Genomic DNA, 14,403 nt, shown 5'->3' on the forward strand with positions numbered 1-14,403 from the left:
CATGGGCATCACCAGGAGAAAGGGGAGGATCGGAAGGTGAGGGACGGGTAAGGCTTTTCGCGACAGAAGGGTCCATTGGAGTAGAAATGGGGTCCGCATCAGACTGGCCAAACTGCTCGATAATACGGTCAATAAGTGCAGTTTGAGAAATGGAGACAAGACGCTTAGCCCTATCACGACGAATGGCGATACCCACGCAAAAGCGTGCCTCGCCAAGGTCAGAAATCGTCCAGAGGGATTTGAGCTCCTCCTTGAAGGAACGAGAGGCTTCGGGCGAGCTGGCAGTAATCAGGAAGTCGTCAACGTGGACAGCGGTGAGAACAGTTCCCAATGAAGAGACTCTGTAATATACACATGGATCAGCGTGTAATCGGGTAAAACCCCAATTTAACATAGCTTTGTGCATCGTTTTGTTCCAAATGCGCCCGCTTTGCTTCATGCCGTACAAACCGCGCTGTAAGCACCAAACCCAATCCTCCTTACCAGGCTCCTCAAAGGATTCGGGTTGCTCGAGGTATTGCGCTTCGTCAGCAGGAAGGAGACCGTAAAGGAATGCGGTCTTGACATCGATTTGTTGGATATCCCAGTCTTTAGCAGCAGCGATATTGAGAAGGAGGCGAATAGATTCCATGCGGGCAGTAGGCGAGGTGGTATCGCCGTAGTCTTGACCAAAGATCTGTTCATAACCCAATACAACAAAGCGAGCCTTGTGCCGGACGGGATCACCAAGTTCATCGCGCTTGAGTATCAGGACCCATTTACCACGCAAAATTTTGCGACCTGCAGGAACGTCAGAACGGGGGATGAGTTTATAGACACCCATCTCTTTGAGGCTCTTCAGTTCATCCTGTATGCCAAGCGTCCATTTGGCGGAATCAGGGGACTTCATAGCCTCGCGGAAAGTGGGTTCATCAGGACTGTGTGTGTTAATAAGAGGGAATGCGAGCTCAGAGGCGTAGGCTTCACAGAACGCAGCGAAATCTGCTTCAGAATCAAGGTTAATAAGAGGTGGTAAGGTATCATCTGGAACAGCGTTAGTAGGCATGGAAGGAGTCTGAACATTGTCGACATTCGTAAGTGACGCTCGAAGGTCGAGAACTTGTTGACGTCGTTCAAACTTGGCCTGATTTCGTTGTTCTTTGAGGCGTCGACCAGCCTCACGTGATTCAATAACCGCTTGAGCAACCCGCGGAATGTTCTTGATGCCTAAGTTCTCAGCAGCCTTGGTGCTGGGAGCCGGGGGACGGCCAGATCTGCGTGGAAGAATGTCAGTGTTATCAGCAGGGACAGGAACAATGTCATCTGCGGGAACAGGGACGACATCAGCAGGGTTGTGAAGTAAGGGAACAGATACTTCAGCTTGATGAGGGAGTCCAGGCTGCCAAACGGGATGGGAAGCACTAGGAATGGACTCCTCCTCATCTTGGACAGAGGTATGCTTGGGCGAAGAAACACTGGAAGAGGAAGAAGGGGAAAGAGATGAGGGAGAGGGGGATCCGGAAGCAGTAGGTATGGTATTGATAGGGCCATCCGTCACAGGGAGGTCAATGATGCGACCAGGGTGAAGTGGATGGGAGACATCGTCTTTACGCTCGATAAATTTGACGTGGAAGGATTCAAAAAGTCGATGTGTTGAGGGGTGGTAAAGGCGATATGCTTTTGAATGGGGGGAGTAGCCAACGAGGATACATTCGAATGAGCGTTCGTATATTTTTGGATTGTGTTTGAGGATGAGCGCAAACGCGCGTGATCCGATTTCACGTAGATGGGATAAATCAGGTTTCTTCCCATGCCAAACTTCAAAAGGTGTCCTGCCAAGGGTACATGTTGGTGTGCGAGCAGATAGGTACCCAGCTGTCATGGCAAATTCATCCCATCTATTGGGTGGTACGTTTGGTGTTGATGCACGCATAGCGCGCATTCTATTCATGATAGTGAGATGCATACGCTCAACGCGTCCGTTATGGGCAGAGGTGTATGGTGCAGTGACCTGTAAGGTATAGCCATTAGCATCGCACCATGCGTTCATCGCGTCGGATTGGAGTTCTCCACCATCTATAGGGCATAGTATGGTATCATTACCCCAGTGCATCAGAACCTGCCCAGCACCCACTCACCCAGACGGAAGCCCGCGTATATATGACCCCACCACCACCAAAACGCGTCCCATGGTCTCAACACACCTTGCGACAACTCAAACTTGTTCTTCCCGGCGCTGCGATCACTTACTACCTCGGCACTTTCCATGAGTTCTTGTGGATTTTCAACGGGGCAGGAGGATCCTTGGGAAGGCTTGTCTTGTTCTTTGTTGGAACGCATTCAGGAGTAACCATCGTTGATTTCATACAGAACAGCAGCGCTGGGTGCTGCTATACTCGGATTCACGACCATTGTGCTGTTTATTTACGTTCTTATGATGCCTTTGATAACTGGAGAAGAACCTAATGTGCGTCTGTGCTACCTCGTCCCACATCTCGCTGACCAACCACAGTATCAATCGTGGCGGGAGTCGGGCGTGTTGTCCTCTGTCATTCCTGTGAGCCCCGTTCTGTTTGCTACAGGGTTGCATATGAAACTTGAACTGCTTTTGTTCTTTGCAGCTCTTAACAGCTTCGATTGTCTTTGGCTGGCTTTTGACAGTGATAACCCTCGGACAATGGTCAAGTTTGGGCTACGTCAAGGGCGTTATTGGGGGTACGTTTTCATTGGGCTTCTGGTCGGTGAACGATCTGATGGGGCTGTGAAGTGTCAGCGGTGTATGCTTTGACGTTTGGATTGCTCGGTCTGGTTCCTGTGCCGAAACCTGCTGGAGTAAAGAGGAAAGCTTGATGTAGAATAAACTCATTTAATTTTTGCATTTAATCTATCTGATTCACGTGACGCGCCCTCATTGATCTGTGGCTTTGGATCCTTTGGCTATCCTCTCTTTCCTACCTTTCACTACTCACGATCGAACCGTTCAACGCCAGATGTACGGCACCTACAGCCAACAATTGACGAACAACCCCTTCATTAACGCCTCAGATCCAACGCATCCTAGTTCCCGGTTCCCCGACATCTCGTCTCCGGTGGATCCCAACTCGCAGTACACATCATGGGATGACAGTTCAGTCCTGCAGCAGCAGCAACCTGCCCACTATCAACCCCAGCAGCAGCCTCAGTATGCCGCTGGTGGCTATTTTAGCCCTCCGTTGACTCCTGGTTCCCAATATCCCGTGGGTGGCACTGCATTCCAACCTACTAGTTCCTTCGGCCAACAGCTTGGGGCACATATTAGTGGGACCAGTTACGGATACCTGAACGGCCAGCAGCAACAACAACAGCAGCAACCTCAGAGTGGATATTACCCCGCTCCACAGCAGCAACTCCAACCTAACAATCAAGGATACCTTGCACAATTCGATCCATATGGGCCTCTCGCCCAGGGTTGGGAGGGGGCTTCTCAATCTCAAACCCAACAGCCGAGCGGAAGCCACATCTCCACGCCGTTGGCTGGAGGAGGAGGCGGTCTGTCGGCGTCCGGGGACCCGCATCCGCGGGACTACATCCGAACACACAAGGCAGAAATCGAGTCCTGGGATTCATACGCATGGAAGCAGTTGATTAACACCTTTGAGGCGCTCAAGAAAGCCTGGGAATCCCGAAAGATGGAACTTGCGGGCAGGGTAGAACAACTGAAGATGCAGATGCAATACGGGGGCTATTATCAGGCCCAGATCCAGCAGGAGGGGTCGAGATTATATGGGGTGCGTTCCTTCTAGCCCATGCGTGTTTGTGGTCTTTGCTCATTCGCCTCCTTGCGTATGCATAGCTGCTGAAAGATGCAGAATCACATTTTGGTGGGTGTTCAGAAATCTCGTTCGAGCCATTGCTCATCTCCTCTTTCAAAGACTCCGTCGCCGCCTCGACTTTCCAAATGGAAGAGGTCTTCAAAGGATATCGACAATCCGGTGATCTCTCAAGCAAACGACGCGTTCGCGAGGCAACGAATGCTGCACTGCAAAGTTTACCAGAATGGCCTCAGCCATACCAGTGATATCGTTATTCAATGACTTTCGTGTCATCGGGAATACCATCATGTTATGCCCTATTACTGACTCTGCGAACTCTGTTGTAAAGCATTATGAAGCATTGTAATCACTTTGATACACAAGTTTGTATTTCCGCATCCATTTCACAGTACCTGTACATGAACCAACGCTTGACATCTTACTATCTTTATTGGAGTTGAATATTAATTAGAGCGTCGACGTCGTTGCTCGTAGCAAGGTTCGGAGTCGGGAATTTGAGATGTCAACACAAATTACCACACAAATTATCTGTTAAAGAAATCATTTACAAATATAATACATGCACAGGGAGTCAGAGCGCGAGAGACCACACATAAGAGTTACATTGCAGACCTTCAGAGAAGAGTCGCGGTCAGTGGTCAAATCACTCGGTCATGGCAAGTCGCCCTCCTCAACTTCGCCTCCTTATTGGTTGAAGCTCGCCGACACTTCTTCCGGCCCAATTTGCCCTCCTTCAACCAAGCCTTCCCGTCATCCTGCTCTCTTTGACACATTCGCCACTTCTCCGATTCCACCAAAGTCTGTTTCAAGAGATGTGCGTTCTTCTTAGCAACATCCGTTCGATCTTTCAAAAATTCTAGGCCAATATTCGTAAACTCCCTCGCACGATCCCGCGCCCTCTTGTTGCGGTACTGGAATTGTCCTTGAACCTGGTCGCCGAGCTCGCGGACTTGATCGCCAATCTCACGAGCTTTGCCCTTCGATTGCTTGACTATATAGTCCGCTTGGACTTTAATTGCGTTAACGAGCTCATCCATAGCCTCAACAAGCTCCCCAACATCATTATTCGCGGCTTTGACAAGCGCCTTGGACGTGACGCCAATAGCGTCGGTGATAGTATTCACCAGCCTGAGATTCATGGCCGTCGTCGTAGCCTCAGGCTGTTTGGCATGGATGATGGTGAGGGGTGACTGAATAGCAGGCTTTGGTGCCTCGGTTAATTGGGTATCGAGAGCAGAATAAACCGAGGCCTCCTTGGAAGTCTGCGGTTTAAGCGCGATTGAGTTGCACTCCCGACATGCCAAAGCTTTGGAAGAGCTCACAAGGCTCGAGAACAAAGACGTCGAATGTGTAGACGTGAGAGATAGCGAGGTCGTGCCTGGATGATACACCGACAGCGCCACATCTTTCAAAGTGGATGCCGAGGGCGTGTTCCTCAATTCCGTGGCGCTGGCTGGGATAATGGATTGATTGGATTGCACAACGAGCCATACGCTACTTTCCGAAGTCAAATTTCTAGCTGTTGGAGTTGGGACTGGGACGGATGGTTGGAACGCGGTGTTGAAAGCGAAACCCATAATCAACGACATCAATGCGAATCTGGATCTAAATAGTGAGCATAACTTCCGAAGATGTCGTTCTATAACTCACATCGTTGCCGCGTTAACGGGACTCGCCTGTTCAGATACAGATTTGGTAACAGTCTTCTTAGGTTTGCTCGAGAGCGCTTGGAATGCTCGATGAACCTGTGGGGGCGTGACCGACCCAAGTTCTTCACTATTGAAAACTGAAAATTTGTTCTCTGCATCGAATTGTAAGATCTTCGTGAGAGGAACAGATAGTAGATCCCAGTCATCCTCCGCACTAGCGGCGATATCCTGGGGATCCAAATTCGAGCCGAGAGCGGCCCCTGAAACATAAACAGGAAGATATAAAGTGTGCGAAGACAGGAGTGGAAGGGTGGGAGTAGGCAAATAAACAATGGCCAATGACGATTTGTTTAAAATGTCCTGATGGTCAAACTAAGAATGAAGTGAAAATGATAAGAGAGAGATAGGTGCAAGCAACGTACGGCTTCACTGGGAGGGAAGTCATTTGTCCTATCATATACGGTGATGGCGTCGTAAAAATTGGGTGCGTCTCGAATTTGTTTCTCGAGGCGCAATGTTTGGACCAGGTCATTCCCATTCTCAAGTGACGTGAGGAGGGTGTGGCCCGATGCGATGGCTGCCTTCCGCACCAGATCCTCGACAAAAGACCACTTAATCTGAGAGGAGTAACCATACAACACGATGTCTAATCCATTCTCCGTAGTAGGCTTAGGAAGGGGAGCCTCGCGACGCTGGACCTCAGGCGTGACAGAAAGATCCCGAGGCAATGGGCCGATCGTAGGCGGCGTCATGTCAAGGTCATCAGCGTCACTGAAGGTCATCTCTGATGGTGAAACATCTTCATAAGACCTGTTTAGTTCATCGCGAGAACTTGTGAGGGGATCGGGGAAAGACAAGCGCAGATCGCGAATGGACGTGTGGGCGCTCGATGAGTGGCCGGCCGACGAGCGAGAGGCACTCAAAGTACCCATCAGGCTTTGGTCGAGGGCATCTTTGACACGCTGGTCTTCTGCTGGGTCTTGGTCGTTGTCGATATCAGGTATGAAGGCTGTTGGCATTAGTTCAGCCACGGCCGCAGGCAGTGGCACAGTATACATGCCAGGTGGAAAGGCGGCTGCTTCATCCTCGCTGTCGTCAACGAAGCCCTCCCAAGCTTCAACCTCGCTGTCCTTTGAGCTCCCCATACTTATGGAGGAACGTCTAGAGTGTGGCCGAGAATTCAACTCATCGCGGTCGCTGTCCTGGGAACTTAAGGAATCATTGAAGTCGGATTCATGACCGTTAGCAATATCAAGCCAGTCAGAGTCGGATGCGTTGTCGACCTCTGACATTCCTGACGGTAGAGGACAATCTGGTGTTTCGTAGGGGGTCGTGGTGTGAAACGGGTCAAAGGCGAGTCACCTTTAAATAGCAATCACTGCCGGCTTTGGCGGTGCTTGGCTGAGGTCACTCTTATCTTATCTTACAACACACGTCGATGACATCGCTATCGACTTTCTTGTTAAGTTTTTACTGGAAAATAAGCACTCGTGCGGAGTCTTTCTCAGTTTAGGCGATGTACAAACTGATCCAACACGGGTGTCGTGTGAGTACGCACTAATGTAGGAATAAATTACAGACCGATCTCGGTCACGTGATTTGCTTCTATATTGTGGCCTCGCACAAGAGTCATTTTGCGTTAAATTGTGCTTGACCTCTCGAGACTGTCTTTTTACCATCCGGCGCACCAGAGCATATGCTCAAATTGACGTTCTGTGAGCCACAAATCCTAATGGAACAGGAAATCGACCAGATTGTTCAAGCAATCACTATTGCCTCTGATCCTACTCAAGCCTCTCTGTACCAGCAGGCTTTGGCTTATATTTCCACCATCCAGCAAAATGCAAATGAAACCTGGAGGCTTGCGCTACACATCTTCGTCGATCAAAACACAGAGGGCCATCGAAAGCACCCTGCACAAGCCCGATTCTTCGCTCTTCGTGTTTTAGATGAATTCTTTGACAACCGGTAAGTGGCTTCTATCGCGTCTTTTGTCAGTGGAATATCGCGACAGATTTATTTTGGTATCGCGAACCTCCGCGACGTTGGATGCTTGTGGTGTAATCGGGTGCACGTCGAATGATCGGTTTTGAATGTTGTGTGGTACAAAACGCTGATCTTTTTATCAACTTAGGTTCGAACCTTTAGATCATGAATCCTTTCAGGCGATACATCAGGCTTTGACTGCATATATTCAATCAGAATATGTTGTTGGATCTGCTGAAGCGGACGCTTCATGTGAGTCAGACTCCTACGCTATCGATCAAATCCCCAAATGATCTTTCATTCTAGTCCTTCGAAACAAGTTTTCTCATACACTTACCCTATTCTTCCTTTGCACATACATCGACCAATGGCCTTCATTTTTCACCGATCTTTTCACCCTCATCAGACCAACGGAATCGGCAACGCGTTCAAATTTCAATCGACATATTTCACTCCTCTTCTTCCATATTGTGCTCGAGATTTCTGGGGAAGTAGCAGACCAGATTATCAAATCAGCGCGGCCATACAATGCTGCTCGACACGCGCGGGATGCACGGGTGAGGGATGCGGTCAGGGACAGAGATGCTGCTCGCATCAATGCAGCAGTTCTAACCATCGTGGTCGAAGGGGCGGAGCAGATGGCCAATCTACACAAAAGTGAGACCTCCAGCCGCGGCCCGCGGGAACTAGAGGGTGCTGTCGAAGTTGTTGATTGGGGAATCAGGACATTTGGATCTTATGTTGGTATGCCCTCTTCTTTGTATCGACCTCGTCTGGTGAAGGCTAATGAGGCCGTTGTAAGGTTGGATTGATATTAATCTGACTGTCACCCCAACCACGGTTCCCCTGCTGTTCAATTTGCTCGCTGACTCGTCATTACCCATCCGCTTGGCGACATCTGTGTCCCTCCTGCGGATCGTTTCGAAAGGTCTGAAGGAACCGGGGGACAAACTGCAGCTTTTGAAAGTGTTGTCCCTCGGCCAAGTTCTTGACGCTTTAGAAGCCAAAACCCGTGCACAACAAATTGAAAGAGGTGACGACAGAGACGAAGGAGAGGAGTCGTATCGAGAAGCACTTGGAAAGTTGTTGAATGTCTTGGGTTTAGAGCTGGCCAAGTTAGTAGATGTGAGTCACACGAGCAAATAAGCTGCTTGCCACTAATAAATACGCCCAGGATTGTTCGGACGAGGACATACGTGCCGAGGCTTCAACCTATATTACGCAAATCCAACCTGTTATGCTACGCTTCATGGCTGATGAATATGACGATACCTGTTCCACAGTGTTTCCACTGCTACAAAATATTCTCACTACCGTACGTTGTTGGCTGATGCAGGTCTATTGATTGACAACTCTGATTGTAGTACAAACGCCATCGGAAAATATCTTCAAATCCATTAGATGAATCGAAAAGATCTTTCCTGGCGTCTCTCCTTCAAGTCTTGTTGGCAAAAATGAAATGGGAGGAAGACGCCGATCCTGAAGATGCTGACGAGGACGATAACGCCGAATTTGACAAAATGCGCAAGGTCGGAGAGATTCTATCCAGTACACCTTCTGTTGCAACTTTAACACGGCTTGTAAAGGAATTACGCACTTTCTTGGATTCCATCCTCGCAATTGATCAAGTTTTGGTCACGGATGCGGTCAAAACCCTCGCGCTCGACACCATTACCGCATTCAAAAATGGGGTCTCGATCAAGTGGAATGATGCTGAACTGGGCGTTTATCTTGTTTTTATTTTCGGGGAGATCAATAAGAGTATGTGAATCAGACATTTCGAACCATCTTGGCTCATAAGGACACGTATAGCGGGTGGAAAGGGTCGTGCAGCGTTCTGTCAGGCTCCAGCCGTCGTCGACAAGGACAAAAGAAAGGCCACAGATTATTCCGATTATCCACTTACCACTCATGGAGAGATGCTCTTGGCTCTCGTTCAGTCGGGAGTTGCATCGTTTCCTCATCGGACCGTGTCACTGCAATTCTTTGAAACCGCTTCTCGCTACACCGATTTCTTCAAAATACGTAAAGATTGCATTATCCCAACTTTGGAAGCCATGATTGACACTCGGTAGGTCATCCATCTTGGCGTACGATTGATATCAGCGAACCTCTTTTAATTTCAGTGGTCTTCATAACGAAAATCTCAACTTTAGGTCCCGACTCTTTTATCTTTTCCATCGCTTTATCAAAGAGTCTCGAAATGAGATCCCCCCACATATCAGTGGCAATATCATCGACAGCATGCGTGACCTGTTGTTGATTGAAGTAGAGATCCCAGCGGCCGAAGATACAGAAATTGATCCTCTTTCAGAGGCCATCAAAAACAGTCAGTTCGACTCGCAGCTCTATCTCTTCGAGACAGCAGGCATCTTGACTTCCCTCCTCTGCAAAACACCGACGCAACAAACCGCTATGTTACTCTCCCTTGTGAAACCGTTGATGGACGACCTTTCAGTGAGCCTGCAAGCATTCAGCAAAGGAGGACAAGACCTCCTACCCATAGTCAAGGTCCACCATATTATTATGGCCCTGGGTAATATTGCAAAGGGATTCCCGGATTATCCGACATCTATTCCGGAGGGGCATATCTTACCACCGCTAGAGATATTTACAGAAGTCGCACAGGCCATTCTTGTCTGCCTGGAGGCTATGAACGTTTACAAACCTATTCGTGATGCGGTACGTACTATGCCATGTCCAGGTTTCTTGCTCTGAGTGGCTTTTTGTAGACTCGGTTTGCTTTCGCCAGGATTTTGGCTACAACTGGACCAACAGTTACAAGCTATATACCCCAGTTGATGGGTAATCTCCTCGCTCACTTTGAGCCCACCGAACTGGTCGATTTCATGAATTTCATTGGACTTCTGATTCATAAGCTTCAGGTTAGACATTGATTTAAGTTATGACAGTCCCTCTGACTTGTCGAACGATTGGCAGAAGGACATGTTCGACGTTCTAGATCAACTTATCGGCCCGCTCAGTGCCCACATCACATCTCTTTTAACACAACCTGTATCGGGGACAGACGAACATCGTGCACATATCGAAACCAAGAGGGCGTACCTTGCATTACTCAACAACATCATGGCCTCAAAACTAGATGGAATTTTTACCTCAGAGCGTGGGCTAATCTCAAGCTCTGAACACTGCTCAACGACTAATATTAGCACTCAGGAAATTCGAGCAATTTCGAAGTACTATTAGAAAGCATGCAGCGTTTGGCTGAAGACGTTTCTGACCCTGCAAGTGAAAAGACTGCCATCATGTTCCTCAACCGAAGCGTCACCGTTTGGGGTCAACCCTCTTCTTCGGAGAATGGTCGGGAAACGGGTCACGGCTTACCCGGATTTGAACGGTTCATCTACGAACGACTAGTTCAGACTTGCTTTCGTGTTCCTTCACTACCTCAATTTAACTTGAAGGATGGCCAGATGATGGTGGTACGTTGGTCATTTTTAACCTTTGTCGATGGTTTAATATCGCTATCTTAGGTTCTTCATGAAATAGCAAATTTGCTGCAAGTTATCTGCAAAATACGTGGTCATGAAGCATACAACTTCTTCATCTCCGTCTTTCTTCCGTCGCAAAACTGGCCATCAGAAACAGCGCTTGATTTCATGACAAAATTACGAGACTTGGACGGCAAGGGTTTCCGTAAATACTTTACTGAACTCATCAGGTCCTCACGGACATCATAGCATTACCATTTCTTAGATTACCTTGGCATTTCTTCCTCCTCTGCATTTAATTGTGTGCTTTCCTCACTTACGATCACATGTGTTGTTTACATAGTACTTTACTTGAAGCATCCCAATCTAATGACTGCAAACATTACGATCGACCTGCCAACTTCACTGTAGGGAAACCGTGACTCGATGGCCACTGGTCTGTCCTTCCACAATCTCTTCTGCCTTAACCTCATCATTTGCATCTCATAGCTTCACGTCGTGGTAGGCCGAAAATAGTGTGTAGTCAGAACTGCCGCTTCTACTCGACCTATCTAACGTTCATTGTGATGTCAGAAGCCTCCGCGAAAGGTGTGTGTACATAAGCTGGTTACCTACGAATCATGGCTCATCTTAATGTGAAGCACGGTCCAGACTTTTCTGCCGAGAAGACATGGTTAGAGCTGTCCAAGAATATACGCGAAATACAAAATCATAATGCTTCAAATCTATCCTTTGAAGAGAACCATCGGTTCGCTTACAACATGGTCCTTTACAAGCAAGGTGAAATGCTCTATAAGGGCGTCAATCTTCTCGTTGTGGAGAACCTAGAGAAGTTGGCCAGAGAACAAGTTATACCCAAGTTCCCCACGGGAACAATCAACGATTCCGCTCAACAGAGTCTGGCAGGAGAATTGTTACTCAGGTCGTTGCGGGATGTTTGGGATGATCATGTAAGTAACATGACGAAGCTTGGGCAGATACTGAAATATATGGTATGTCGTTGCTAGTCTTGTGCTATCTCTCAGTTTCAAGGGTTTCGAAAAGGATCGGGTCTACACCAAAACTGCCGATGTTCCGGAAACGTGGTCTAAAGGGCTCGAGCTGTTTCTCAAACACATCATAAAATCTCCAATAAAGGAACATCTTACTACCGCCATCTTGAAACAGGTCAAGTACGAACGGGATGGGTATGTCATCAACCGTTCGGCCGTAAAAGGTTGTGTGGACGTATTCTTGAGCCTTGATGTTGATCCAGATGGTTCGACGACGGTCTACAAACTTGACTTTGAACCTCTGTTTTTGAAGGAAAGCGAGAGCTTCTATGAAGCAGAGGCAGATTACCTGCTGACTACTTGTGATGCGTCAGAGTATCTTCGCAGGGTATGTCTCCTCTCCCAGTACGAGATCGGAAGTTATTTATTTCGTTTGACTTGTTTCCAGGTGGATGCTCGCTTCGTCTCCGAAGATTCACGCACACATCACTATCTGTCCAGACAGACATCTCCTTTACTCAAGCAGATCTTGGAAAATCATCTCCTCACTCCTCACCTAGCCACTGTAGTCTCGATGCCCAACTCTGGACTGGATGTCATGATCGACGCGGACAAGGTCGAAGACCTTGCTCGCCTATATCGCCTTTACAAGATGGTTCCCGACGGATTAGCGTGTTTGAGGCGTTCATTAAAAGAGTCAATTGCCCGCCGAGGAAAAGAGATCAATGATACATCTTTGGGAGCAGAGAGCTGCGATGTGAACGTCGGAGGCGAGGGAGATACCGGTTTGAGAAGCCAAGACAAGGGCAAGGCTAAAGCGCGGCATCCGAACGCCAGCGCCCTTCCAGCTATCAAGTGGGTCCAAGATGTGCTGGATCTTAAAGACAAGTTTGATTCTTTGTGGAAACGTGCCTTTGATAATGATCGAGAGATCGAGAGTTCTCTCAACGAGGTTAGTTATCTTGCTTATGTGACCCTGGAGACTTAATGCAATGAAACGTGACAGGCTTTTGGTTCCTTCATTAATATGAACGAGAAATCGTCAGAATTTATCTCGTTGTTCATTGATGATAACCTTAAACGTGGTCTCAAAGGAGTATGTTAAGTATTGCCGCCTCTCAAGCTGTTGCTAACACCAGTCTAGAAAACCGAGAATGAGGTTGACGTCGTGCTGGACAAGACCATCACAGTATTCCGATACATCTCCGAAAATGACGTTTTTGAGCGGTATTATAAGGGCCATTTAGCGAAACGTTTACTATTGGGACGATCGGTATCCGACGATGCAGAACGTGGCATGCTGGCAAAACTCAAGATCGAATGTGGATACCAGTTCACTCAAAAACTTGAAGGCATGTTCCACGACATGAAATTGTCCGCCGACGCGATGGTGACCTACCAAGAGCACCTGTCTAAAACGACGGTCTGTTGAGATAACTCAATCTACGTATTAAGTCTTACTCCGTCCAGGCTCCCGAAATCGACATCAACGTTACAGTCATGACTTCGACCTTTTGGCCAATGTCACATTCAGCATCCCCCTGCAATGTATCAGCGGAGATGGGGAAAGCGTGCAAATCTTTCGAGCAATTTTATCTTTCAAGACATTCAGGCCGTCGGTTAACATGGCAGTACTCGCTCGGGAATGCCGATGTTCGTGTAAGGTTCAAAGCTCGAACCCACGATGTAAATGTGTCAACATTTGCCCTCGTAATCCTCCTACTTTTCGAAGACCTTCCCAACGAGGAATTTTTGACCTATGGGGTACTTAGACTCATGCGATATCGTACCTCTATTAATATCAATATCATCAGGATATCAAAGAAGCTACGGCGATAGAAGACCTGGAGCTAAAGCGACATCTTCAATCATTGGCGTGTGCGAAATTCAAAATCCTCAAAAAACATCCACCCGGCCGCGATGTCTTTGACGATGACTCCTTCTCCTTTAATACTGGCTTCACATCGTCAAATCAGAAGATTAAAATTAGTACCATATCTTCGAAAGTGGAATCTAGTGAGGAGAGACAGGAAACTCGTGATCGTATTGACGAGGAGCGGAAACATCAGATGGAAGTTCGTCCCCTTTGCGTCCTCTATCGAGCATCTACTCAACATCTCTTCACAGGCTTGCATCGTCAGGATCATGAAGGACAGGAAGCACTTGTCACACAACGACCTCGTTAATGAAGTCACAAAACTGTTGCTGAGCCGATTCCAGCCAGAGCCTCTGGCAATCAAAAGGCGAATCGAGAATCTGATTGAAGTTTGTCCTCTTGTTATGATATTTGCTTCCGTTTCGCCTGACCCGTTCTTTTACAGAGAGAGTATCTTGAGAGATGCACAGACCGCAAATCGTATAACTATATGGTGAGTTCACAAGGCTTTCTCGAGTAAATATTCGTGTTTGATTCTTTTCCCTCCAGGCATAAATGGGCATTGTGACAACTGTAGCATTCTCTCCGTCGGCGTCGTAATTCTTGTAACTATATTACCCCATTTACAACTTATACAATAGATCAACAACCTGTATC

At 47.9% G+C, this 14,403-nt stretch overlaps 5 protein-coding genes across 5 annotated transcripts; 4 read left to right on the forward strand and 1 right to left on the reverse strand.

Annotated features, from left to right (window-relative positions):
* The first annotated feature begins 2,103 nt into the window (after positions 1-2,103).
* Positions 2,104-2,880, forward strand: LACBIDRAFT_192648 (uncharacterized protein). The gene is made up of 5 exons (XM_001880700.1): positions 2,104-2,291; positions 2,350-2,446; positions 2,492-2,536; positions 2,601-2,694; positions 2,747-2,880. Exons 1-5 carry the CDS (start codon positions 2,140-2,142, stop codon positions 2,827-2,829), a joined length of 471 nt encoding a protein of 156 aa, XP_001880735.1. The 5' UTR covers positions 2,104-2,139; the 3' UTR covers positions 2,830-2,880.
* An 89-nt stretch (positions 2,881-2,969) lies between these two features.
* On the forward strand, positions 2,970-4,036 carry LACBIDRAFT_327003 (uncharacterized protein; the record flags this gene model as incomplete). The annotated part of the gene is made up of 2 exons (XM_001880701.1): positions 2,970-3,746; positions 3,812-4,036. 2 exons carry the CDS (start codon positions 2,970-2,972, stop codon positions 4,034-4,036), a joined length of 1,002 nt encoding a protein of 333 aa, XP_001880736.1.
* A 281-nt stretch (positions 4,037-4,317) lies between these two features.
* LACBIDRAFT_294248 (uncharacterized protein) lies at positions 4,318-6,732 on the reverse strand (the record flags this gene model as incomplete). The annotated part of the gene is made up of 3 exons (XM_001880920.1): positions 4,318-5,396; positions 5,442-5,800; positions 5,863-6,732. 3 exons carry the CDS (start codon positions 6,730-6,732, stop codon positions 4,430-4,432), a joined length of 2,196 nt encoding a protein of 731 aa, XP_001880955.1. The 3' UTR covers positions 4,318-4,429.
* A 440-nt stretch (positions 6,733-7,172) lies between these two features.
* On the forward strand, positions 7,173-11,127 carry LACBIDRAFT_249920 (uncharacterized protein; the record flags this gene model as incomplete). Its single annotated transcript, XM_001880702.1, has 14 exons — positions 7,173-7,408; positions 7,575-7,678; positions 7,733-8,170; positions 8,229-8,459; positions 8,481-8,551; positions 8,601-8,741; positions 8,791-8,955; positions 9,013-9,191; positions 9,228-9,497; positions 9,553-10,108; positions 10,159-10,311; positions 10,367-10,550; positions 10,604-10,869; positions 10,921-11,127. The coding sequence occupies 14 exons, from the start codon at positions 7,173-7,175 to the stop codon at positions 11,125-11,127; spliced, it is 3,201 nt and encodes a 1,066-aa protein (XP_001880737.1).
* Positions 11,128-11,498: 371 nt separating this feature from the next.
* LACBIDRAFT_294249 (uncharacterized protein) lies at positions 11,499-14,396 on the forward strand (the record flags this gene model as incomplete). The annotated part of the gene is made up of 11 exons (XM_001880703.1): positions 11,499-11,870; positions 11,911-12,258; positions 12,319-12,655; positions 12,689-12,822; positions 12,877-12,966; positions 13,015-13,293; positions 13,341-13,634; positions 13,685-13,945; positions 13,998-14,135; positions 14,192-14,239; positions 14,296-14,396. 11 exons carry the CDS (start codon positions 11,499-11,501, stop codon positions 14,299-14,301), a joined length of 2,307 nt encoding a protein of 768 aa, XP_001880738.1. The 3' UTR covers positions 14,302-14,396.
* Positions 14,397-14,403: the final 7 nt, after the last annotated feature.

The sequence above is a fragment of the Laccaria bicolor genome, genomic scaffold, assembly GCF_000143565.1.
Source record: "Laccaria bicolor S238N-H82 LACBIscaffold_11 genomic scaffold, whole genome shotgun sequence".
Lineage (NCBI taxonomy): Eukaryota > Fungi > Basidiomycota > Agaricomycetes > Agaricales > Hydnangiaceae > Laccaria > Laccaria bicolor.

Excerpts from the sequence above, each read along its gene's own strand:
- LACBIDRAFT_192648 (XM_001880700.1), top strand. The coding sequence starts at position 2,140 with ATGACCCCACCACCACCAAAACGCGTCCCATGGTCTCAACACACCTTG. Across the intron at positions 2,292-2,349 it reads GCAGGAGGATCCTTGGGAAG|AACAGCAGCGCTGGGTGCTG; the intron begins GCTTGTCTTGTT and ends GATTTCATACAG. Across the intron at positions 2,447-2,491 it reads TAACTGGAGAAGAACCTAAT|TATCAATCGTGGCGGGAGTC; the intron begins GTGCGTCTGTGC and ends GACCAACCACAG.